This window comes from Astatotilapia calliptera, chromosome 5, assembly GCF_964374335.1.
Source record: "Astatotilapia calliptera chromosome 5, fAstCal68.1, whole genome shotgun sequence".
NCBI lineage: Eukaryota > Metazoa > Chordata > Actinopteri > Cichliformes > Cichlidae > Astatotilapia > Astatotilapia calliptera.
The window spans coordinates 8495996-8517158 of record NC_137426.1 but is presented as its reverse complement, the minus strand read 5'-3'; the positions used below and the strand labels follow the sequence as shown (position 1 = coordinate 8517158).

General features: G+C 38.6%; 3 protein-coding genes across 4 annotated transcripts in view; 1 reads left to right on the top strand and 2 right to left on the bottom strand.

Annotated features, from left to right (window-relative positions):
• The window catches only part of pacsin1b (protein kinase C and casein kinase substrate in neurons 1b), a 34182-nt gene extending 32263 nt beyond the window's left edge, over positions 1 to 1919 (bottom strand). Inside the window, exon 1 of the mRNA XM_026167036.2 lies at positions 1779 to 1919. The gene's annotated coding sequence lies outside the window, so the exon portion shown is untranslated. The remainder of the gene's footprint in view (positions 1 to 1778) is intronic.
• A 1069-nt stretch (positions 1920 to 2988) lies between these two features.
• Positions 2989 to 7330, top strand: rps10 (ribosomal protein S10). Its single transcript, XM_026167033.2, has 6 exons — positions 2989 to 3119; positions 3574 to 3723; positions 5028 to 5202; positions 5847 to 5924; positions 6918 to 6973; positions 7245 to 7330. Exons 2-6 carry the CDS (start codon positions 3574 to 3576, stop codon positions 7284 to 7286), a joined length of 501 nt encoding a protein of 166 aa, XP_026022818.1. The 5' UTR covers positions 2989 to 3119; the 3' UTR covers positions 7287 to 7330.
• Positions 7331 to 11297: 3967 nt separating this feature from the next.
• Positions 11298 to 20177, bottom strand: nudt3b (nudix (nucleoside diphosphate linked moiety X)-type motif 3b). Of its 2 annotated transcripts, none has more exons than XM_026167031.2 (5): positions 19869 to 20177; positions 18537 to 18647; positions 13038 to 13082; positions 12864 to 12948; positions 11298 to 12535 (listed from the first exon to the last, which is right to left on the bottom strand). In XM_026167031.2, exons 1-5 carry the CDS (start codon positions 19965 to 19967, stop codon positions 12339 to 12341), a joined length of 537 nt encoding a protein of 178 aa, XP_026022816.1. In that variant the 5' UTR covers positions 19968 to 20177; the 3' UTR covers positions 11298 to 12338. The 2 variants fall into 2 exon arrangements, with proteins under 2 accessions (XP_026022816.1, XP_080157279.1); XM_080301153.1 differs by lacking the exon at positions 19869 to 20177 and adding an exon at positions 19506 to 19537 and having other exon boundaries at positions 11793 to 12535.
• Between the last annotated feature and the right edge of the window lie 986 nt (positions 20178 to 21163).

Sequence of the window (21163 nt, the reverse complement as noted above, 5' to 3'; positions counted from 1 at the left end):
AATGTGGGAAATTTCCTTGGTACAACTGCTAGAAGAATAGAATAAAAAAGGACAAAATACACATCTTAATAAGAGAAAAGTAATTTCAAATAAAAAAGAATAAAGTTTGATTATGAGAAATGAGCTGCAAAGACTTCCTTATAGTAAACAACATGAGAGGCAAAGGATTTTGAATAAGCTTATAGACTCAAAGCAAAGCTCAGTCCACTGGATGGACAAGACTGTGCTTGGAAAATAATTAAGGTTTAATCTTTAAATGTTTATTTGTAAAAAACAAAAATTTAAAAAAAGCACAATTTCATCAATTCTCCAGAAACGTGTCACAAATGCGGGGTTTTATCCAACTTTTAGCTGTCAGATCTCAAGTGTTTACAATTATGGAGAAGATAAAACATCAGATCCTCAAATTGACAAATAATGTGAATAATTAATAAATAATTGACACTGTTGTCACCAAATTATTGGTTAATTAACTCACCAGGTTAACATATAGCAAAGGACATCTACCCACATGTACACAGTAAGCTTTCTGTAATGTAGAAGAAGTGTTTTTTTTTTTGTAAAAAATAAAATAAAAGTGACTTTAAAAGAGTATTTTGGGAAATAATTACTTCAGGAAGTTCAAAATCAAATTAGCAGTACACCCTCGACCTCTTTCAGGTAATGGATTAGAAGAGCTGCAGGCAACCCCAGTTGTCAGTTTAATACACAACTGTTCAGCCAGATATTAAAGCACATAGTAAATGGAGTGGTACTTCCACAGTGCCTTTCTACTCAATTCGGGCACTTCTCTACTTTTGGTAAGTCTCATTCAGCCAATCACGCACACGTTTATACAGCACTTTTATCCTTACAGTATGAACATGTTTATGTAACTGTTAGTCCTCCTGGTAAAATGACAGACTTTGGAGTTTGCAAGATCAAACTGAGAAGGTTTCTAATAGCTGCCTTCAGAACCACAGGAAGTGAAAAAAGGCAAAACTGTTCTTTGAGTGTTTCTTTTTTTAATTGCACATTAAATTGATGTATGATGCACATTTTAATCTATGGTTCTTACACAACTTTTTCCCTTTTGCATTCTAGATGCACAGTCTCCAGTGGTCTGATCTCTCACGGTCTGTCTGTACAGCAGAGCCTACCAAAGATCTGAGTTCAGAACCGTGGACAGAGCTCACTAACACTTAGAGATGAGAGACTCTGCTCAGGGGGAGGTCAGCAGCCCTGTCTGGCCTGATTTACCACCAGCTGATCTCCAGCGATAAATCAAAGAAATGTGCTGGTCTGGAGGAAGCACGGGCTTTTGCCCAGGGACAAGCTTTTTACTTCAGACGTCCCTCCCTGCCCTCTGCAGTAGCCCGCACAGGCTGCTGCCGGCCGGCTCTCCAATGCTTCATGCACTTTCTTCACAGAAACTCCTACTAAGGACTCAGATTGTAGATTTGCTGATCTTTGCTCATTTTTATATGAATAAGTGTCATGAAGCAGCAGAACAGAGCAGCGGTGTTAGATACAAACTGCGGGTTTTAGGCACAGATAAGGGAGGCAAATAATAACAAATCTTAGGCAGACTTGTATTTCTTTTATAAAAAAAATAACTTTTAAATCTGTGGACTTTAATTGAATCTCGTTGGCAATCGTCGCGGTCGCTTGCTGCCTCGTTATCGCCGACAGCAGTAATATTTGCTCTGAATTAAGCTACTTCATCATAAAAATCAACCGCCGGTGGCTAGCTGTTGATAGCAGACACACGGTTATGAAAGAAATCAAGAATAACTTACAAATTTATACGAATTGATAATCCAGCTTCCTTTGAGCTCTCAAAATGTAATAATTCCGTTCATCACCCGAGACTGCCTCCTTCTGTCGCCGGTAAACGCGCCGCTGAGAGGAGCCGCCAGATGGGGGAGGGTGAGACGGCTCAAATCAAACCAACCGTAACGGAGGGGTTGTTTTCCGGGAAGGTCTTTCAAAATAAATGCCCAATTTTCTTCTTCCTATTATTATTATTATCATCATTATTATTATCATTATTATTGTTATTGTTGTTGTTATTATTATTACAACGTTTCCAGGAAAATGTGTCAAATATGTATAAGATGAAATCCTTGTATTAGAGAAGCTGAAAGCACATGTTTTCTATTTTTCACTGTACTAAGAACAAGTATTTTTGGACAGTGGCAAATTGCTGTTATCTAAATAATCTTATTTTTATTTCTTCTTTGATTACTCACTCTTGCAGACATGACTGCCACAAAATTATCATTCATTTATACCAAGTTTTTTGATGTAACTCAACTGAAAAAAAATTCTAATTATTTGCTATATATTATACTGAATATACTTCATTGCCTGTGTGTTAACACACTGCGACTGTGTGTAGTCTGTGTAAAAATAAAGTAAAAATGGAGTAGAAATAGCCCATAATACTGTTTACTCTTAAAGGAAAAGTATGTATGTATGAAACACACCAAATGTATTTCGAGTCAGGTTGGGAAAATACCCAGAGATTTTTACTTCTTTATTCTGAAAGAAGCTTCCATGCAAATAAATGGACTGCATACAACACATTTCTTGGGGTTATTGTTTTGTTTTGATTTTTAAATGCCACATCCCTTCAGTAAAAAAAAGGTCTGTCTGCTCTTATGCATATTTAAAAATATTCCAGGTAGATATGAAGATTTTCTGCAGGAGTAACTTTCTTTTCTTGGAGGGCTGCATCTTGCTATCCAGGGTCCATGTTTCTGAAGCCTTTGAATCACTGCTGTGTAAAAAAAAACCCACTGTATTTATTTATTTATTCATTATTTGTAATATTAATATTACAAATAAACAAAGAGACAAACAGAAGGAGAAGAAGCACCGAGCACTAGTGGATGATTTTGTTGAGTTTTGAAATGCCCTTCACGTCTTTTTTAAACTAAGAAGAAGTCGCTGATCAGCTCGTGCAGCTGGTTTTAAAGGATGACCCCAAACTTTGCAGCTCCATATTGAACACAGGATACGTTTCCCCTCCACACCAGCAGAGGGTGAGCCTTTCCAGCCGGCCCGCGCCACAGCATAAACCTTCCTGATCGAAGAGAAACTTTCCTTCCGGCTCCGGTCCCTTAACAAGTGGAAAGGTAAAGTGAGACTCGGCGCAATAATCCAAATATATCTTCACCATCTCAGATTTTGTGAAATAAAAATAATAGTTTTTTCATTGTTATTAAAATTATAAATGGAGACATATGCGTATTTTAGCCTTAAACGCCTCTCAGTCGTTGATATTCGGCTTAGAAGTAGAGAAGTAACCCCGGCTTCAGCGTTCACGAACGGTTGCCATTTTTCTCCTGTGACGCGGTCTTCAGATATTAGCTTTTAATTTCTATAAAACAGAGTGGCTGTTGATGTGAATGTGTCCAAAAATTCGTGATGTGTTGAATTATTAAAGCGTCCGCTGATTGGCTCTTCAGCGATTTGATTTTCATTACTAGATGTGTCTTAGCACGCTAGCCAGTTAGCATGCTATTATTGAGGCTGCAGTAAGTATGGGTTGAGTTCCAGGGATCTGATGCACGTTGTCTCTTAATGCAGATGCTGATGCCCAAGAAGAACCGCATTGCTATCTACGAGCTCCTCTTCAAGGAGGGAGTCATGGTGGCCAAGAAAGACGTCCACCTGGCCAAGCATCCTGAGCTTGCTGACAAGAATGTACCCAACCTTCACGTGATGAAAGCGATGCAGGTGAGAAAGAACGAAGGTCCAGCTTGTAAAGTTCTCACCAAGACTAGAATTAACTGAGATGTAGTGACTGTAAATGGGCTCGTGGGGAGAAGAAAGTGGGGGAATGTGACAGTGATCATGAATGTGTTTTGAGCATCACTTAGAAGTTCTGGGTTTGTGTTTTTAAGTGGGAAGATGTCATTTGTCAGTCCAGATATCAAGTCCTGGTTGTGTACCTGTAAAATTTGTTTAGTAGTTTAACAGTACCATGCTGTCTGGACAATGTCCCCCTTACATGTTTGGGTTAGAGAAAGTTAAGGGATGAGAATTATATTTCTTTTCAGCAGTTAATTCTGAAGTGAAGCTCCTCTGCATTAAAAGGAGCCAATTTAGATGGTTTGGGCATGTTGTTATTACACCTCTTAGGGAAGATTTTTGTTTAGGCGTGGTCCAGATTGGGGTGGCTAAACCCGAGGCAAATTCAGGATACTCTAATTTGGGACTCTCTTCCTATCCTCCCAGAAGAGCGGGAGTGAGTGCAGATTTAGACTTTTCTTTTTATATTTATAATATAGAGCCGTTAAGAAGAGAGGAAGTAAGGGAATGCATGCAGAAAAAAGGACTTTGCTTGAAGGCGAACCTAGGCTGCTGCATTTAGTTCTGTGGCATGTGGTCATCTGGTACACTTATGAGTCCTTGATTTTATTTTGAGTTTACTGTGTAATGTATACAAGTGGCTGATGCCATCGCCACCTTGTGCATGGCGCTCACATCCCAGTGTTTTATGCAATGCCTGCCATAATGTCAGGACCTGTCCCCTTTGTGTGTGCCCCACCACTTTTTAATAGACGGTTTGATTTGGTCCACTGTTGTATGTGGGGGAAAAATCAGCATGTATCTGTTTATTTTTTTATTTATTTTTCTTTGGCTTTCACAGAGGATGTAACATTTAGCTGATTTTTACTGCCGTCACACTCATGGCAAATGGCATTTACAGTAGGATATTACTGATGTGTATCTTTTGTGCCCTTTCAGGTTTCGTAAAGTTGTGTGGCTGATTATTTGCTCTTTCAAACATTTTTCACATGGGTGTTGGTGTCGGCTCAGAATCTATTGCATCTGAGTTCATTTTATCTTTTGGAATGATTGTAGGGCAGTATGGTGTGTGGTGGTTAGCACTGTTGTGCACTTACTTGCTTTCTGTGCACTTACCTGAGCAAGAAGCCTAAAGATACTTTCTGCATAGTGCTGCCATACCAACCTAGATTTTGTACTGATTTATTGTGGTAGTCAGTATAATGTGGTAATTGTGCTTTTCCGTGCAGTCTCTGAAGTCCTGTGGGTACGTCAAGGAGCAATTTGCCTGGCGCCATTTCTACTGGTACCTCACCAATGAGGGCATCCAGTACCTGAGAGACTTCCTCCACCTTCCCCCTGAGATCGTGCCCGCCACCCTGCGCCGCCAGACCCGCCCTGAGACCGCAAGGCCCAGGCCCAAGGGTAAAACATCTATCATACATGCTTGTTTCTAATAAGTTTTGATTTTTCATTTCCTGAAGCCAGAAATACTAGTAATAGTATTTAATATGTTAATGCTTCCTGAGGTTATAAATGATATTGAAGCTGATTGTGAACTGAAAATCTGGTGCCCAAACACAGTTTTCCAGAAATCAAAGTTGCTAATCTAAACTTTAGCAGATTGTTTTAGATGTTCTGGATCCTGAGTGTGATCTGTTCTAAATAAGGTTTATTTTTTTCTCTTTATCAATGAAAGTTTTTTGATTGACTTCTGAACTAGATCGTAACAATCTCATTTCACAATTTCCTTGCCTTTCGTTGAAGCTGAAGTTGCACTTTCAATTGGCATCTTCAATTGGATCTTATGAAAATATGCTAAAGAGGTTTCAGCAATTAAGTGCCACATAAAATGTTATGGTCTCCTCTTGCTGTTAGAGGGTGTTGTAAAGCATACAAATTTAAGTAGTTCATTAATAAACTCAAAAGAGGGACCTCAGAGTCCAAAGACTTATATTTAGTGAGAATTGTTAGCATTAAAATTAAAGAATTTTAAAGCCTATTGAATTTCCTCTTTTGGAAAGCCAGGAAAACTGGAGCTTAATGTTTTGTCATCTTTTTACCTGCAGGAGTGGAAGGAGAGAGGCCCGCCCGCCTTAACCGTGGGGAGGCTGACAGAGATGCTTACAGGCGATCTGCTGCGCCCCGTACGTATAACACCAACTACACTAGTCACATTATGAGTTGCTCATGTGGTCTTGTGATGTTTACATGAATGATGCAAACTAAAATGGTAATTTTGGATCATTAAATCATACGGTGGTGTTATTCATTAGTAAAATGTCTTGATTTTTCAGAGTGAAATGTGAAAATGCAGTGATGTGACCCATCACATGTTCCTATAGTTTGTCTACTCTTGTCTGAATGAGCACCTCAGTCCTCATTCTTATAGGCTGGTCACGCAGATATTAACACCAATAGTTGTAACCGCACAAAGCTCTGAAATGACCTGCCTCCAAAAAGTACAGGCATCTGCAGACATCCGAGCACCTCGATAAACTTTGAGTAGATTTGTATAAAATTTTAAAGTTGGAGGACCTCTAGTGGCTGTCTGAATCACTGCATGTAAAAACTTTACACTGGCTACGTCACCTTTAGATGGCGGTAGAAACCAATGCCCTGGAAAATGTTAAACGTTAATGGTAAATGTAATGTTGTAAAATGGTTTGTTTTAAGCCAAATCACAGCCTGTTTCCAAACCAGTAGTGCTTGTGCCAAAACAAAAGCAAATGACATGTTAAATATGTTCTTAGGTGAGAATCTAAATCATGTTTCCTTTAGAAAACTGTTCTACAACAAAATGATCACAATGATTCAGATGAAACATGTTATCAAATATATATTATTGAAAGGATTGAGCTTGTATGACAAAGACAAAAATCGATGTATGTGGAGGATTTGGATTTTAAAAATGAGGCATATGAAGCTCCCATCACATCATTCTGATGTTCAGAAGGCAATTTGCTGGTGTGAACTTTAAACTTGTTTATCAAAGAAAAACAACAGTAAAAATTATTATTACTGCCCCACCCCCCCTGTCTAATTTTGGTATATATTTGACATGTTATGGTGAAGTTTTAACAAGTTTGACATTTCTGAAAGTTACTGGCTGACCTCTTAACTCATAACTTCTCCTTTAGCTGGTGCTGACAAGAAGGCAGAGGCCGGTGCTGGAGCTGCCACAGAGTTCCAGTTTGTAAGTACATTTCCTTTGTTTCATGCGGGTATTTTGAGAAATGGGCTGGCAACAAAAACCTTGTCTTGATCTTGAATGTTTTTCTGTTATAAGAATTGTTTTCTACAGCAGAACAACAAAGGCTCTCCTCCCTAAATTTGTGGGTGCGGTTTTACATGGGTTTTAAAAAGGAATGTCAGAAAGCTAAATGTGGTTTATACAGTGCAGCTGGAAAACTTGTAGATTCTTGTATTGAACATGTTGGTCGACTGACAACATTTTTCTGTTGCAGAGAGGTGGCTTTGGACGTGGCAGAGGACAGCAGCCTCAGTAAATTTCACTCTCTCTTTGTGTACAATAAAGAAAATCCAAATACAACTCGGTCTGTTTGTGCTTTTCTTCTTAAAGTATTTTGTAAGATGAGCAGGCGAAAGTCCACATACGTTGGTTATAAATTTGAGCAATGTGATGGTGGACCAGCTCAGGATTAATTGAGTATTAAAATACTTTGATAATTAATGAGTGTGTCAAGAGAGGTGCCACAGTGAGACTGAGATGGTGTCAAATGAAAAACAAATGCCTTTGTTTTTGGCAGGAAGTTAATCTGGTGGGTAAATTGTGTGGAGGGTCATTTTTACAGTTATCTCCCTCACTGTTAGTCCACACAGAAAACATTAGGTGGTTATGGTAGCGTCAAGTTGAAATGATCTAGGACTCAATGACTCACCTGCATACTAAATTGGGCCTTTTTGCCAAAGTTATAATTAACCCAACATAACCTTTTTACACAGAGGAAAATTTCTTTTTAAAGTTTTTAACATTGACTCTCATAGTTTTCCTGAAAGCAAAGATGGATCTGGGCTCTTGTGCGTGATGGACTGGTACCCTATCCAGGGTGTAGTGCGACCCTAAATTGGATAAGTGGAAGAAAATGAATGGATTGATTTTCCTATGTTGACAAAAAGTACTACCAACCCTGGAAAGGATGTCAATCTACCCTGATACTACTGAATATGTCAGGAACTATACTTGACCATGAGAAACCCAATTAGGTTGTAGCTGCTACTGAAGACTCTCAAAATGTTAACCAGCTTATCTTTTAATTTTATCTGACATTTCTACGATGTTTCAACACAAATTTGACTTGACAAATCTGCTTATAAGCAGATTTATCTAATGAAAGAAAGTGTCTTGACAGTCTTGAGATGTCCTGCTGCTGACATCCTGAAAGTAGACCTAACTCTTTTTACACATGAACCTCAAGAGTTAAAACAAACTGATGGGTGAGTTGGCTACAGAGTTACAATATTTCAGTTGTTGTAAATACCTACATACTCTAGAAAGAGCACACTTGGAGACTTATTGAACACACACACACCAGCCTGAATGTGAAATACTGGTGTTTATTTGTTGGCACATTTATATTACAATCTTCAGTCTTCTCACACTGGTCTTATTCCACAGTCCCAAATGACAAAAGAGGAAAAAAAATAAAAATTCCAGTGACACATAGACCTTGAACACAAATACAGATATGCAACTTCAAGGCTGAGGTCAACGGTTCAAAAGTGAAGTTATCAAATTCAGAGTTTGTTTGGTTGTTTTTCAGAGATGGCAGCTGTCTTTTTTTTTTTTTTTATTAACATTTTTCCAGTCGTTTAGCAGGTGAAACGGTCATCATTGTGCTAAAGGAAAACTGAATGTTACAAATCCTCAGCTGCTAAGTGATGTGCTTTGTTTTATTCTTTTGCTTTGGCCACAAGATGGGGCCCAACTAACTGACATGGCAACACATTAATAAACCGTCCACTTTGGTAAATTAAATGAAGTGACTTTATCTGAAGCTCCAGTGGTTTCAAGTTAGGAAGCGTCATTATTTTAAAGAGGCAATTTTATAGCCAAGAAGTCCAAGAAAGGGTGAATGTGTTTGTACCATCTAATGATACCATCAGTCTAATGTGGAATTCAAGTGAAAACCTTTACTTCCAAATTTCCCGCTAGCACTCCAACCTAAATCAGTCAATTTGTGACAGAAACTGTTTGAATTTTAGTAAGAAGGGTTAAAAAAGAAAAAAAGAATTACAATAATCCTTTAGGACCAAAGCCAAAGTGCATTCTCTGGCTATCAGATTGCTGTGTTACCTATATACAAGACATCAGGTTGTCAGTAACAAGAGAAGACAAAACAAAACACAGGATAAGGAATAAGTGGTTATTAATAATTAAAAATGACTGGCTGTTTACTTTACTGTTTAAATCCTCCTCACATTCATTTTGACAGTACCTGTCACCCGCATCAAACTAGAGAGCCATAGTTTATTAGGCTTTTGTTTTCTGCCATATGTAGTTTCATCCCGTTTCTATTTAATTGTACCTTTAGATGATGACTAAAAAGTCTAATCAACACAAAATCTCATTTCAAGTGCCAGGTAGAGCATCATAAAGCAAGACTTTGACCACCACACCTTTCTAAAACAGCAGTAAAAACAGTCCAAAGTCTCAGGCTGGAGGAGACTTTAGACCCTTTTCACCTTAACTGTCATTCAGAAGAGATCTGAATTCCTGGATTATTGCAGGGCAGTGTTAGCAGCTGTGCTAGCATGTGGTGATTTCCACCATAATCATAAACATGGAAGAAAAGACTCAGTCCACCACTAAAAGCCACTCTGCTCTTTGTCTAGATAAACTTTGCTCCGCTTGCTTTCAGTTCTCATTTCCTATCAAAGGGTTTCTCATCAGATTGTGAATCATAAGACTGGAGTTTTCTGTGCATATTCATTGTTAAATACATAAGTACTGCCAAGTCTCCCAACAAACCCTAATGAAATCTTTTTAAATCTATGGGCATCAAATACTTTTTTAATGTGGCTATAATCAGTTTTTTGTTAACATGATTTTTTTTTAATGTAAACTGTGTTTCTCTTATGCAAGAATCAAAGACCTTTTGCCTATGTACTTAAACTCAACTTTACACTATTATTCAGCATCTTTTAGCTCCTTCTTGTGGTTTTCCAGCCTGCAGTCCCACATTGCCTGCATTTATACAGTTGTAGCATAGTTTTCAGCTGCAACTGCTTAGCAAAAACAGAGTAAACAGCCATCTGGTGAAAGTAGTGGCGGGGTTATAAACTAGTCAGAAAGAGATAAGGGAGAGCAAACAAAAGATGAATAAAAGGAAAAACAGAACCGAATGAAATTCACCAGTTAGAAAAAGACAACTCCAAACAAATGCAAATGTTTGTTGGATGTGCAAATTTTGTGTCCTATAAACTTGGAAGGTGAAATGTATCAGATCTGCTTATGCAAATTTTTCCAAATTTATCAATGTGGGGGAAAAAAGGCAGAACACCAAAGTGGGGAGATCAATGAAAGAAACCCTCTAGGGGAAAATTCACTGATTAAACCTAGTGGTACAGAGGAGGAAAAGACTCCAGGCTTTCCAGCTCAGAATGCAGTTATACTTCATTTCATAGTTTGACTAAAGATGATAAACAAAAAAAAAAAAAGAAAAAAAAAAAAGAAAAAAAAATCCTTGCCATTACCAATTAATTTTGGTCTAAAACAAAAACATTAAGGTTGTTACAATTTTCTATTATAAATAGGCTCTTTAATCTCACCCACAGCCACATTCCTTGTTCTTTAGCCTCTGATGTACTGAATGCTATCTCAAGAGAAAATTCCTCACAGCTTTAAAGCCAACGCAGTGAGTTCAATCAGGTTTTCCAGCCTCAATTGAAATGACATGTAGCACTCACAGATGTGTAAGAGGTGTTTTGTCATTTGTATTCTCATCTTTGATCTATACAGAAATAAACAATTTACAATAAAAACCTCTTACATGCTATCTACAGCGCCTCCAGTTTCACAGTATTGAGCCAGCTGCTTCACGCCACATCGCAGCCAAGTGATGCAGCTGAGCTAAAGAGACTTTTGCCAAACGTTAGAGAGGAGGAAAAAAAAACAAAAACCCAAAAACAAACAAACAAACAAAAAAAAAAAAAAAAAAAAAAAAAATAGTATCCAAAAAGCATTTTACATGTTAAAAACAAGGTCTCAAACTGTACAAGGCTTGTTTGTTCTGCATCTTGCCAAAATCAGTTTGACATCAGTTTAATGTCAAGCAGGTGTTTTGAGTATTTTGGGGGATGCAGAATAAATACTAAGGAGGGAAGGTTTAAAAAAAAAAAAAAAAAAAAAAACGAGAGTCATGACCATAATGAAAAGTGCCCGCTAAATTCATCTGTACTATGTTACAAACACAATGTAAACAATTGCTTTTAACCAATCTGAATGTGAGGAGTAAAATATGGAAATTGTTTTAATAACTTAAGTGATATGTGCTGCACTTTGAAATTACACAAGTCCATGATTCTGAAATCTACTATTTCCACCCTCTCAGTGTTTGGAGGAAGACTCTGTAGTCAGTCACATGAAAGCGTTTTAACAAAGAAAACAAAAAGGGATCAAAAAGAGAAGAGTGAGGACAAAGATGGTTTTTACATTGTCTGCTGACATTCTTTCAGTCACTGTGCAGCGCATATACATATATACATATATGCATGCTCTGAAATTGAAACCTGTAGTGCTTGGCTAGCTTCCCAAATAGGAAAGAAACACAGCTGAAAACAGAAATGGAAAGAATATTGAAATTAAGGGGCCGTATCCTTCAGGTTTAAAAAAAAACACAACAAAACAAAACCACAAAAAAACATAACAAGAACAACTACAACAGGAGAAGAATGAAGAAAAGCCAAAAGACCTTACCCTGTCTGTCACACAGTCAGCATCAGGTCACTTGAGTGAGTGAAACGCAACAACAATAGCGCTCATGCAAGACAAGTCACTTCCCACAATTCTTTTCGTTCAGATACAATTTTTCCTATCCTTAAAACAGGGGAGGGAGTACACTTATTATGGGCACATTCATTCACAGAAAAATAAACAAAAAAAAAAAAAAAAAAAGATGGAGACATTAAAAAGACCACCAAAAGCCTTCAGCTTAAGCACTAAGTATACACTTTTACATTACAACAGTAAAAAGTAGTTCTTGCATTCAATAAACACCACGCTAAGGGTGTGTTAAGGAAAAGGGAATGAGGGGACACTTCATGCAGTTGTCAGTAAAAACAAAAACAAAAAAGAAGAGGGGTCAAAAATTACATTTACATTTACAAAGTGTTTTGGACTATTCATCCAACACTTGTTGAGTCTGCACCAGATTTCTGGCACAAAGGAGTTGGCAAGGCAAACCATGTTACTGAGACAAAAGAAAGAGAAGAGAAGAGAAGAGCATAGAAGAGAAGAGAAGAGAAGAGAAGAGAAATAACACAAGTAAGAGCGCAGGTGGTGGCGAAAGCTCCTGGGGTATTCAGAGTTGTGGTTTTAGTTATCTGATCCCAGAAACAGAGCTCTGATTGATGCTGTAGGTAGGGGAGAGGTCCCCACCTATCGTGGTCACCAGTGGAGTTCCATTACTGGTCAGACAACTCTCCTGGAGAGCCTCAAAGTAGGTGGCCTGCACAGGCTTGTGACACTGCAACACTTGTATGGCATCGTCTATTTTAAACCATTCCCTTTTTCTCCCTGTTTTGCAGAAAAAGAAAGCATTGTGGAGAAGGTTAACATGCAAGAAAAAAAAACAACACACGGGGGAAAAAAAAGTCATTATGAAAAATGGGTTTTGACTGATTATTAGTACTATACACACAGCTAAAGTGAAAATCACAAGGGCAGGGACAAAGCTGGTTTTATAATCTTCCCCAGTAAACACACACTAAAAACTGTAATATCACTAAGGCCAGGCAAAAAAAAAAAAAAAAAAAAAAAAAAAAAGCTACAGTCAAGCATGTGACTGCCTGAGAACTTTGTCCGTATGATCCCCATTCTGACAAGTAAACAAACAGTGCTTTACCAATGTTGACTGAGTCCTCCCAGTCCTCCAGCACCTCCGTTACAATAAGAACATACACATAGGTCCTGTGTTTTCTCTCCTGGTTCTGTGGAAGAAAACATTTGCATAATTAACCAAACAGTAAGGTGACACTTAAAGACACCCCCCCAAAAAAGTCAACACACAGCAGCTCACCTCAAATATTCCCACCAAGCGACCTAAAGTCCCCTTCACACCAGCCTGTAAAATGAATGAAAAATGATGAAATGCTCAGTAAATACTGTCACAGGATGAAGTCACAACAGACGATTAAAGGCTTTTCGTTCAATATGAAGAGATTGAGGTCTATGCAAAAACACTTGTATAATTGAATGCACTCCAACAGCCTAACAATAAACACCCATTTGAACCTCATAGTGTTTAGTTGAAATAGTTTCAAATAGAGCTGATTTAATTTGTACGGTAATTGGAAATGGTGTTTGTTGTGCACTGGATTATATTACATCATAAGATTGTGTTTATCCCCACACATTCACTCCATCTAAATCCTGGATTGTGGTTTTTGCGTCCACAAAATAAAAACAATATACAGCATATACAAAGACTGAAGTCTTGTTCTGCATGCACTTTCCTGCAACGAGGCACATTATTTAGGGCTGTAAAACAAAAACAATTGGGGATGTTCTTGTACACTAACTTAATAGGCAAGAGAGATTTTTAGTAGATACACTTATCGTATCCATTTGAAAATTTGACTTCCTTCGAGTTATGGCATTTACAAGATTTTCTGAAAATTTGAGCCATGACCTTGCCCTTGAGATCAAGGTAACATATTCAATCTCATCCAAGATTTTTAGCACATACCTATGACATCAATTTGAATATCCTACATTGCTTTGTTCTCAAGTTATCTCATTCACAAACTTGGGAGTCCACATTTGCCCTTTAGTGTCCACTGGCACTAGTGTTGCACGTTGTCTTTTGCTTCGGCTGAGTGTTGCACATTAAAGACATATTAGCCTCACTGACAGAAATTTTCACTGCTGACAAGCCAGGGCAGCAATGTTCAACTGTCCAGTCAACTGATTGTGCACATTCCTACAAAATACAGCCATGTGAGTCTTGTGAAAACCGAAGTACACCCTTACTGCCTCCAAAGGAATTAAGAGGGTAAGCAGAAGCCAGGTGCTACTAATTAAGTGGGTATGCAAGTGTGAAGAAGTTTGAACAAGTATGGGTTGTTTGGAAGGGTTGCCAGGAGAAAGATTAATCTCTGTAAAAAGAACATGGCAACACAACTTGGGTTTAGGTTAACAAAGTTGCATATGAACAAACCACACACTTGTGGAACAATGTCCTTTCAACAGATGAGACCAAAGTGAAGATTTTTATTACCATAATACAAAACGCCACATTTGGATAAAACCCAAACACAAGATATCAGCACAAACCTCTGATACCACTAACAATTAGGGCTGCCACGATTAGTCGACTAGTCACGATTATGTCGACTATTAAAATCGTCGACGACTAATTTAATAGTCGACGCATCGTTTGAAGCTTTGTAAGATCACAAAGGACGCAGGAATAAGTAGTAGGATTTAAGAGTGTAATAACGGACTGAAACAGAAGATGGCAGCACTGCATGTACAAGGATGCCAGCTGCCGTTAAACCCCGAAGAAGAAGAAGCTGTGTCCCAGAATTCATAGCGCAGCTGTCAACAATGGCGGCAGCTAGTTAGTTTTAACTTTACTCTTATTATTCTTTCTGGGTCACAAAATAAACGTTTAACATATTTTCAGGCGAGAATGTAGCTGTGTAAACCTCAAATATCTGCTCAGTTTATCAAGACACCACATATTTTCAAAAGCGCTCCGACGTTTTCGGAGACGTCTGTTACCCACTAGCTCGTTAGCTAGGCGGGGGCAAGGCTAACTAGAGCCGTGAGAACACCGGACTCCCGGCAAATCGTTTTCAAACCCACCGCCGTCTTTCGCTAGTCAGGTTAAACATATATATAAGTCACTTAGATAACTTAAAAATGTTATTGTTTGGCTTTCTTTAGTATTTTATTTGTTCCTGAGTAAATCGGTTTGGCTGAGATTAAAGTTATAGTTTTTTGCACAGCTAAAACTGTCAAGCAGACAACTGATTATCAGAAGTGTGAGACGCTGGAAAATATACTCCGGTGTCCTGTTATATTTTAGAAAGCAAGGAGTTTATTAAACTTCACCGAAACAATCTGCAAATTTCATTAAAAATTAATAAACTACCATCTTGTCTTTATTTTTAGTTAGCACAAACACTTCAAGCTGTAAGCTAATGATAGTTATATAAGACCAGATGCTGCTGGTGCAATAAGCTGTACGCTGTACGTCCAATGGATGATGATCTGATTAGTCGACTAATCGCAAAAATAATCGGTGACTAGTCGACTATCAAAATAATCGTTTGTGGCAGCCCTACTAACAATGCCTAAAACTTGGCCAAAATTGGGTCATGCAACAGGACAATGATCCAAAGAATACCAGCAGATCTACAACAAATTTACAAAGAAAGGACTCAAGGTGTTGCAATGGAACAGTCGAAGTCGGGACCTCAACGTGACAGAATCATAAGAGATCTGTGCATAGAAAATACCCGCAAACCTCAATGAGGTGAAAAAACTTTGTAAAGAAGAGTGGGACCAAATTCCTCGACAATAATGTGAAACTGACAAAGTCAAACAGAAAATGATTACTTGCTGCTGTGTACTTATTGCTGAGCATACTTCAGTTTATCGCAGGACTGCTTAGTCCGATGAAAACTCTTTTCATATGACTGTATGTCATATGACATGTTGTTCTTCTTTTGATTACACTGAAAAGCATGCTTTTGACAGCTGTCCAACAGTGTCAGGAGCCACTAGCATATATCTTGCCTCCTTTAGCTTTAACACAAGCCAAAAAAAGAAAAAAAGTAGAGAAAAAACAAAGCAAAACAAAAACAAGGTTTTTGCTGCCTCAACTTCAAAACCAGTTTGTTTTATTTTTTCCTAGAAGGGATTGGTTTCCAAGTTTCTCTTTAGATACCATGTTATCATTACCCAACTTCGCCCAACAGATAACACACTTGGGCTAACAGTCGTTGACATTGCTGGTCCAGCAGAAGTCATATGACAGGTATTTTTCACGCATCTCCCCTTAACTGTAAACTTTGTTTTCCCACAAAACAAAGCACTATATTTTCCCCTATTAGGCTCCCATATATGCAAATTGCCAGGGATTTGGCTCTCGTTTTTTTTTTTTTTTTTTTTTTGTAGTTCTAAACTGCAAAAATTTATGATCCTCACAAACAAAAACAAAAAGAATTGGTGCACCACTTGGAAAACACTCTCCTAGCTGAAAAAGCTAACATCCCTAAAAAAGGGATCAATTCACAAAGTAGGTCAATGTCAGGTTCCCCCCTCATAATGACTGGACATAAATTACTTCTACAGCAATGAAATTACTATTAAACGCATTGATAATTGTCATTGATTTCTTCTGACAAAATGTTTAACATTAATCAAGCAACTGACAAAATAAACAAAAACAAAACAATAATATAGTGAGGAAAAACAAATTCACAATCTGTCAGAGCCCAGTCTCAGATGTCCAACTACTAGTCAAAAAAACTAAACTACATAAAACATAATATTCAACAAAAACAGAAAAACATTTTTCAGAGGCTGAAGCCACAGTTTTCTTGGAAAGTGCCAGATTAGTGGGGGAAAAGGTTCCTGATTTACTGATCAACTGATTTTTAAAATTGACTTATTATACATCTGAAAAATAACCCTCTCTCAACTTTTGGCACTTTTTGACAGCCTCTCTCTCAAAATCGTTTTTAGTTTTGTCATGTAAAAGGTCAGGGGAAAAAAGCAGATGAATAAAAACTTTGCAAGTTATTATACCTTTTCTCACAATCCTAAAATCAGAGCCATATAAATGTCACAACCTTTCTGTCATAGAGAAACTTTAAGGTCTCTGAGAGCTTAATATTGTTGAGAAAATTTTAACACCAAAAATCATCTCCAAGATTTTAACTCCCAGAGGTTAACAGTAGGTCAGGTTTTGATACAGCACCAGGCCTCTCACTGACATCTCTGCAGCTTCTTTCTCAGTTTCCAGTTTCACTCTATAAATAAATGTTGACTCCACACACTGTACCAATTGCACTCCTAAGGCCTTCAGCTTGATCATATGGTAAAGAGCAGGCACACCACTAGAAACTCCAAAGACGAGCCAGGGATTAAGTAATAGGCCAAAAGTCAACCTGTTTGTTTTTATGAGATGGAAAAAGTCTCCCAGCTCTGGCATTCATGTAACACAAGACTACTGGGCAACACTTGGGAAGAGGATGTACAGCTGAGACTTCGTTACCAGTTATGCAATGCGTCTTCAGGTTGCAGGGTCGGGGTGCATCTCCAAGATACAAGGATTAACAGAGATAGTGAACAGTCTAACAAAGAAACCCTCTGTAAATTTTGGCTTGCTACTGCATGCCTTGTCTTCACTCTCATCCCTGGAGAGACTCCAAACCAATAAGCATAAGCAATCACTTATCACTTATACGGTGATCAGAACAGGCTCACCAGGATTAGGATATGTCCTATTACACCATCGTCCAATAAAAGGCTTAGAAAGCCAGTGTAGTTGGTGATGTATCAAGCAGCACTCAGTCACCACAGAGTTTCTGAATGTAGCCTTTTAGCACATAAGGAGCCTGAGAAGTGATGTGACATTGCTTTTGACCCTGTGGAAATTTGCTGGCAGGCCTAAGTGTCCTGCAACCACCAAAGCTACCAATCAGCAGGAGCCAGGATAAGGGATGATATCAGCATCCATCAGTGTGACGGATCACACAGAGAGGATAGGCTTTATAAGGTCAGCGGCCCACTAGGAGCCAACCGCCGGGTGAGATTCAGTGTCTTATGTGCCCTGTGTCCATTCTGATCAAAATATCCAAAGGATGAACAGCATGCAGAGTGGAAGAATACCTGATTTAACAAACAGGCGTAGGCAGTATAAGTAGGATATTGATTTCCAATTAGCTTCAGAACTGTTTACTAATTACTACCCATCCACCCCAATACAGAACAACAAAAACAACATGTTGTGTCCTCCAAGCTGCCCTTGTAATGTGACCACTACTGTATACTAATATATATAGCTACGAGAAACTTACAAACAATAAAACTCAATTGTTGTCATTTTTTGCGTTTGTGTGACTTGACTGTACTGCAGTCAAACTGCTGTGCAGCCAGTGTTCAATCTCTGTGTGACCTCCTTTGACACCTAAAGACTGCTTTGTAACATGATGCTATGATACAGCTTACATGTTGCTAGGCTCTCTCTCTTACTGTCCATGCAAACAGGATGACTGCATTGACAAAATGGATTTTGAGAACAAGGTATCAGGCTCAGTGTTAAATACAGACAAGTTAACAGAACTGTAATACAATACATCTTATGAGTCTATACTCAAACAAATTTGCCACACTTTCTGAGAATTATATTTCCAGCTACTGACATTTCTGAAAAGGATCACGTTAAGGTTCCCAGTACGCAGTATACATAGAGACAACATCTGTCACTTGGAAAACCAAAGAGAAAAGGCCATCATACTACAGGCTTAAATAAGATATAACAATATTGAGTGACACAACCAACCTCTTCACACACTTCTCGAGCTGCTGCAACATTGGGCTCCTCTTCGGGCTCCATTCCCCCTCCAGGAACTATCCACTTGTCAGGATGTCGACTACTGCTCACCAGTAGCACCTGCAAAACACCCCATACAATACTGGTCAGGTATGACAGTCCAACTCTGAGTTACTGTTCACATAATATCAACTGGGACATCGAAAAATACAACTCAAGAAAAATGGAAATGATAACTCATTGGGTTTAAGAAAACTAGTACTTTTATTACTGTCAATAAATCATAGCTAGTGAACTAGTTTAGATGTTGGGTTCTTAGTGGAGATGAGCTGTGGAACCCCTGGCTGCCAGTCAAATAATCTACAGTCTTAGGTAAAAGTTTCCACTTTGGTGCTGGTAATGCTGATACGTTTCCTGTAATCAACAACCCCTGTCTACACAGTCTGGCCTTTACTTTAACCAAAATGAGGAATTGGTTTGGTCCCATCTCCTCCCCTAGAAAAATGTAAGTACAAAGACATCTTTGTGTCTCCTTTTGACTGTACGTGAGCGTCCCAAATCGCGACTGAGCTCAAGTAATCCACAACACGTTTTCGCTTTTTCTGATACGGCTAGATAGGAGCGATAAATTACACAAATAGCATTAATAATGTTGTAAAATATGCACACAGGGCTCGACGCTTCCATTAAGCTGGTGCTCCAAATATCAACAGTGTCAATTTCGCAAACAAACTAATCAAAATACACAAGTGATACAAGCCGGCTATCACTGCCAGAGTCATCTTCTGGCTTAAACTAGGATAGCTACTAGCTACATAGCAGTACAATGTTTGGCTAGTAATACCAGTTGCATTAACACAATACACTTAGCTCGCCAAACTATCTGTAACGCGAGCAGATACATATCTTAGCTGTCGCTTTAAATACTAAATATTCTCTGTCCATCCGACAGCTGGTAGTGATAGAGTCAGCACTCACCACAGCCTGTACTGTGGGCTGTGGTTGCTGGCCGATAGCCGGCTGCCCACGGCAGCAACCCGGGTAGTTAGCAAGCTAACGTTAGCATTAGCGCGGAGCTAGTAAGTCTGGTCATAACCGAGGCTGCTATCTGCACTGCTAAAGAGGCTTACATAACACTCGAGTAAGTACCAGCTAAAAAATAGTGACTAATCAAAACGTCGGGAGTCGACACGAGAATAAAATATATCATTTTCCAGCTGGGATAAAACCAAAGCCGTGTTGATAAACGTCTCGATCTACACACAACAGAAAAGGCTGGATAAAACCTACGGATGCTAATATTAGCTTGGCCCTCCAGACAGTTCACATCACCGAACTCACCTCCTCCTCGCTCTCGCTCCTGAAGCACAGGCAAGCGGCCCGCTTCTTGTAGCCATCCCCGTCGTACGTCCGGGTTTGGTTTGACTTGAGCTTCATCATTTCGGGAGCGTAAAAGTTCAAAAGTACAGCTATATTTGCCACTTATAAAGACGATGGTTGTAGACGCAAAGTCCTCCTACGGGGAACCTCGGCGTTTTACTTAAAAGAAATAACTTCTTCTTCGCTTCATTTTCACAAACCTGGGAACATCTACGGCACGGTCGCCATTACAAGGAGCCGCTACGCCCACGACGTAGTTTAACCATTAATAGCTTGGCGAGCGTAAGAAATTTACCTATCAAGGGTTGAAGAATTAGGGCAACGAAGCGTGGGGGAAAACGCAGCACCACGCTCTGACTGGAGTGAGCCGGTAAAGGGAACTGGCACTTGAGGCTCCAACTAGATGGCCCGGTCTACTTATCTGATGCCGATATTAATTTATATGACTTTTTTATTTGGGGAAACATCGTATTTAGCGTAATCAAATTAGTTTGCTGCTCACATTAGAAAAAGAGACACCAGGTTAATTCATCAGTTTCAGCACCGCAGGTAATGGACAGCGCAGGAATGGCCCTCAAAATAGAGAAAAGCTGTTTTTAGGCAAACACAAAATTCAAGTAAGTCTTCAAATGTATTTTTGTCAAATCCTAATATACTTCAAATGGAAAATAGCTGCAAAATACCTAAATAATAGAAATTGTTAATAAATTATTAAGCGTAAAACTGGATTGACCTATAATAAAATTATATTTTAATTAAGGTGGATAGTCTACTATCATGTTGATTTTCAACCTTGTTATCCCTACATGGGAGTTTTAGTATTTAATTGCTCAGATGCTTGTCAAAACACATTTTCTAATAATACATTATAAACTATAATTATACACTGTAATGGCCTTGGGTCTCTTTTTATACAGGTTAAAAAATACATTTGAAAGTCCTCCACGAATCTTCTTTTATTCTTCATCTAGTACTATCTAATGCCCCATATCTGCAGAGCAGGCTGTGGCTCTAACAGTGCATACTAAATCAACATAGAAGCAAATAGCGTATCGATCAGAAAGAACACTTTTGTGCCCTCAGTTAGATCACAAAGACATTTCTGAATCTTTATCTTTGCTTTCCAGGAAAGGTCGACCAAAGTTTGAATCTTATCAGGGTTTTCTGCATTGTTATAACTTGGATAAGACATATAAATATGTCTTATAAGTCCAATTTAGGAAACAGCATTGGATGGTCTGGGCTTTTCGATGTTG

What these genes read in the sequence shown, in the direction of transcription:
- rps10 (XM_026167033.2), top strand. Translation starts at nt 3,574, where the DNA reads ATGCTGATGCCCAAGAAGAACCGCATTGCTATCTACGAGCTCCTCTTC. An exon ending in CGCAAGGCCCAGGCCCAAGG is followed by an intron (nt 5,203 to 5,846) that starts GTAAAACATCTA and finishes TTTTACCTGCAG; the next exon opens with GAGTGGAAGGAGAGAGGCCC. An exon ending in CAGGCGATCTGCTGCGCCCC is followed by an intron (nt 5,925 to 6,917) that starts GTACGTATAACA and finishes CTTCTCCTTTAG; the next exon opens with CTGGTGCTGACAAGAAGGCA.
- nudt3b (XM_026167031.2), bottom strand. Translation starts at nt 19,967, where the DNA reads ATGATGAAGCTCAAGTCAAACCAAACCCGGACGTACGACGGGGATGGC. An exon ending in CTCGAGAAGTGTGTGAAGAG is followed by an intron (nt 13,083 to 18,536) that starts GTTGGTTGTGTC and finishes TTCATTTTACAG; the next exon opens with GCTGGTGTGAAGGGGACTTT. An exon ending in GCTTGGTGGGAATATTTGAG is followed by an intron (nt 12,949 to 13,037) that starts GTGAGCTGCTGT and finishes TTTCTTCCACAG; the next exon opens with AACCAGGAGAGAAAACACAG.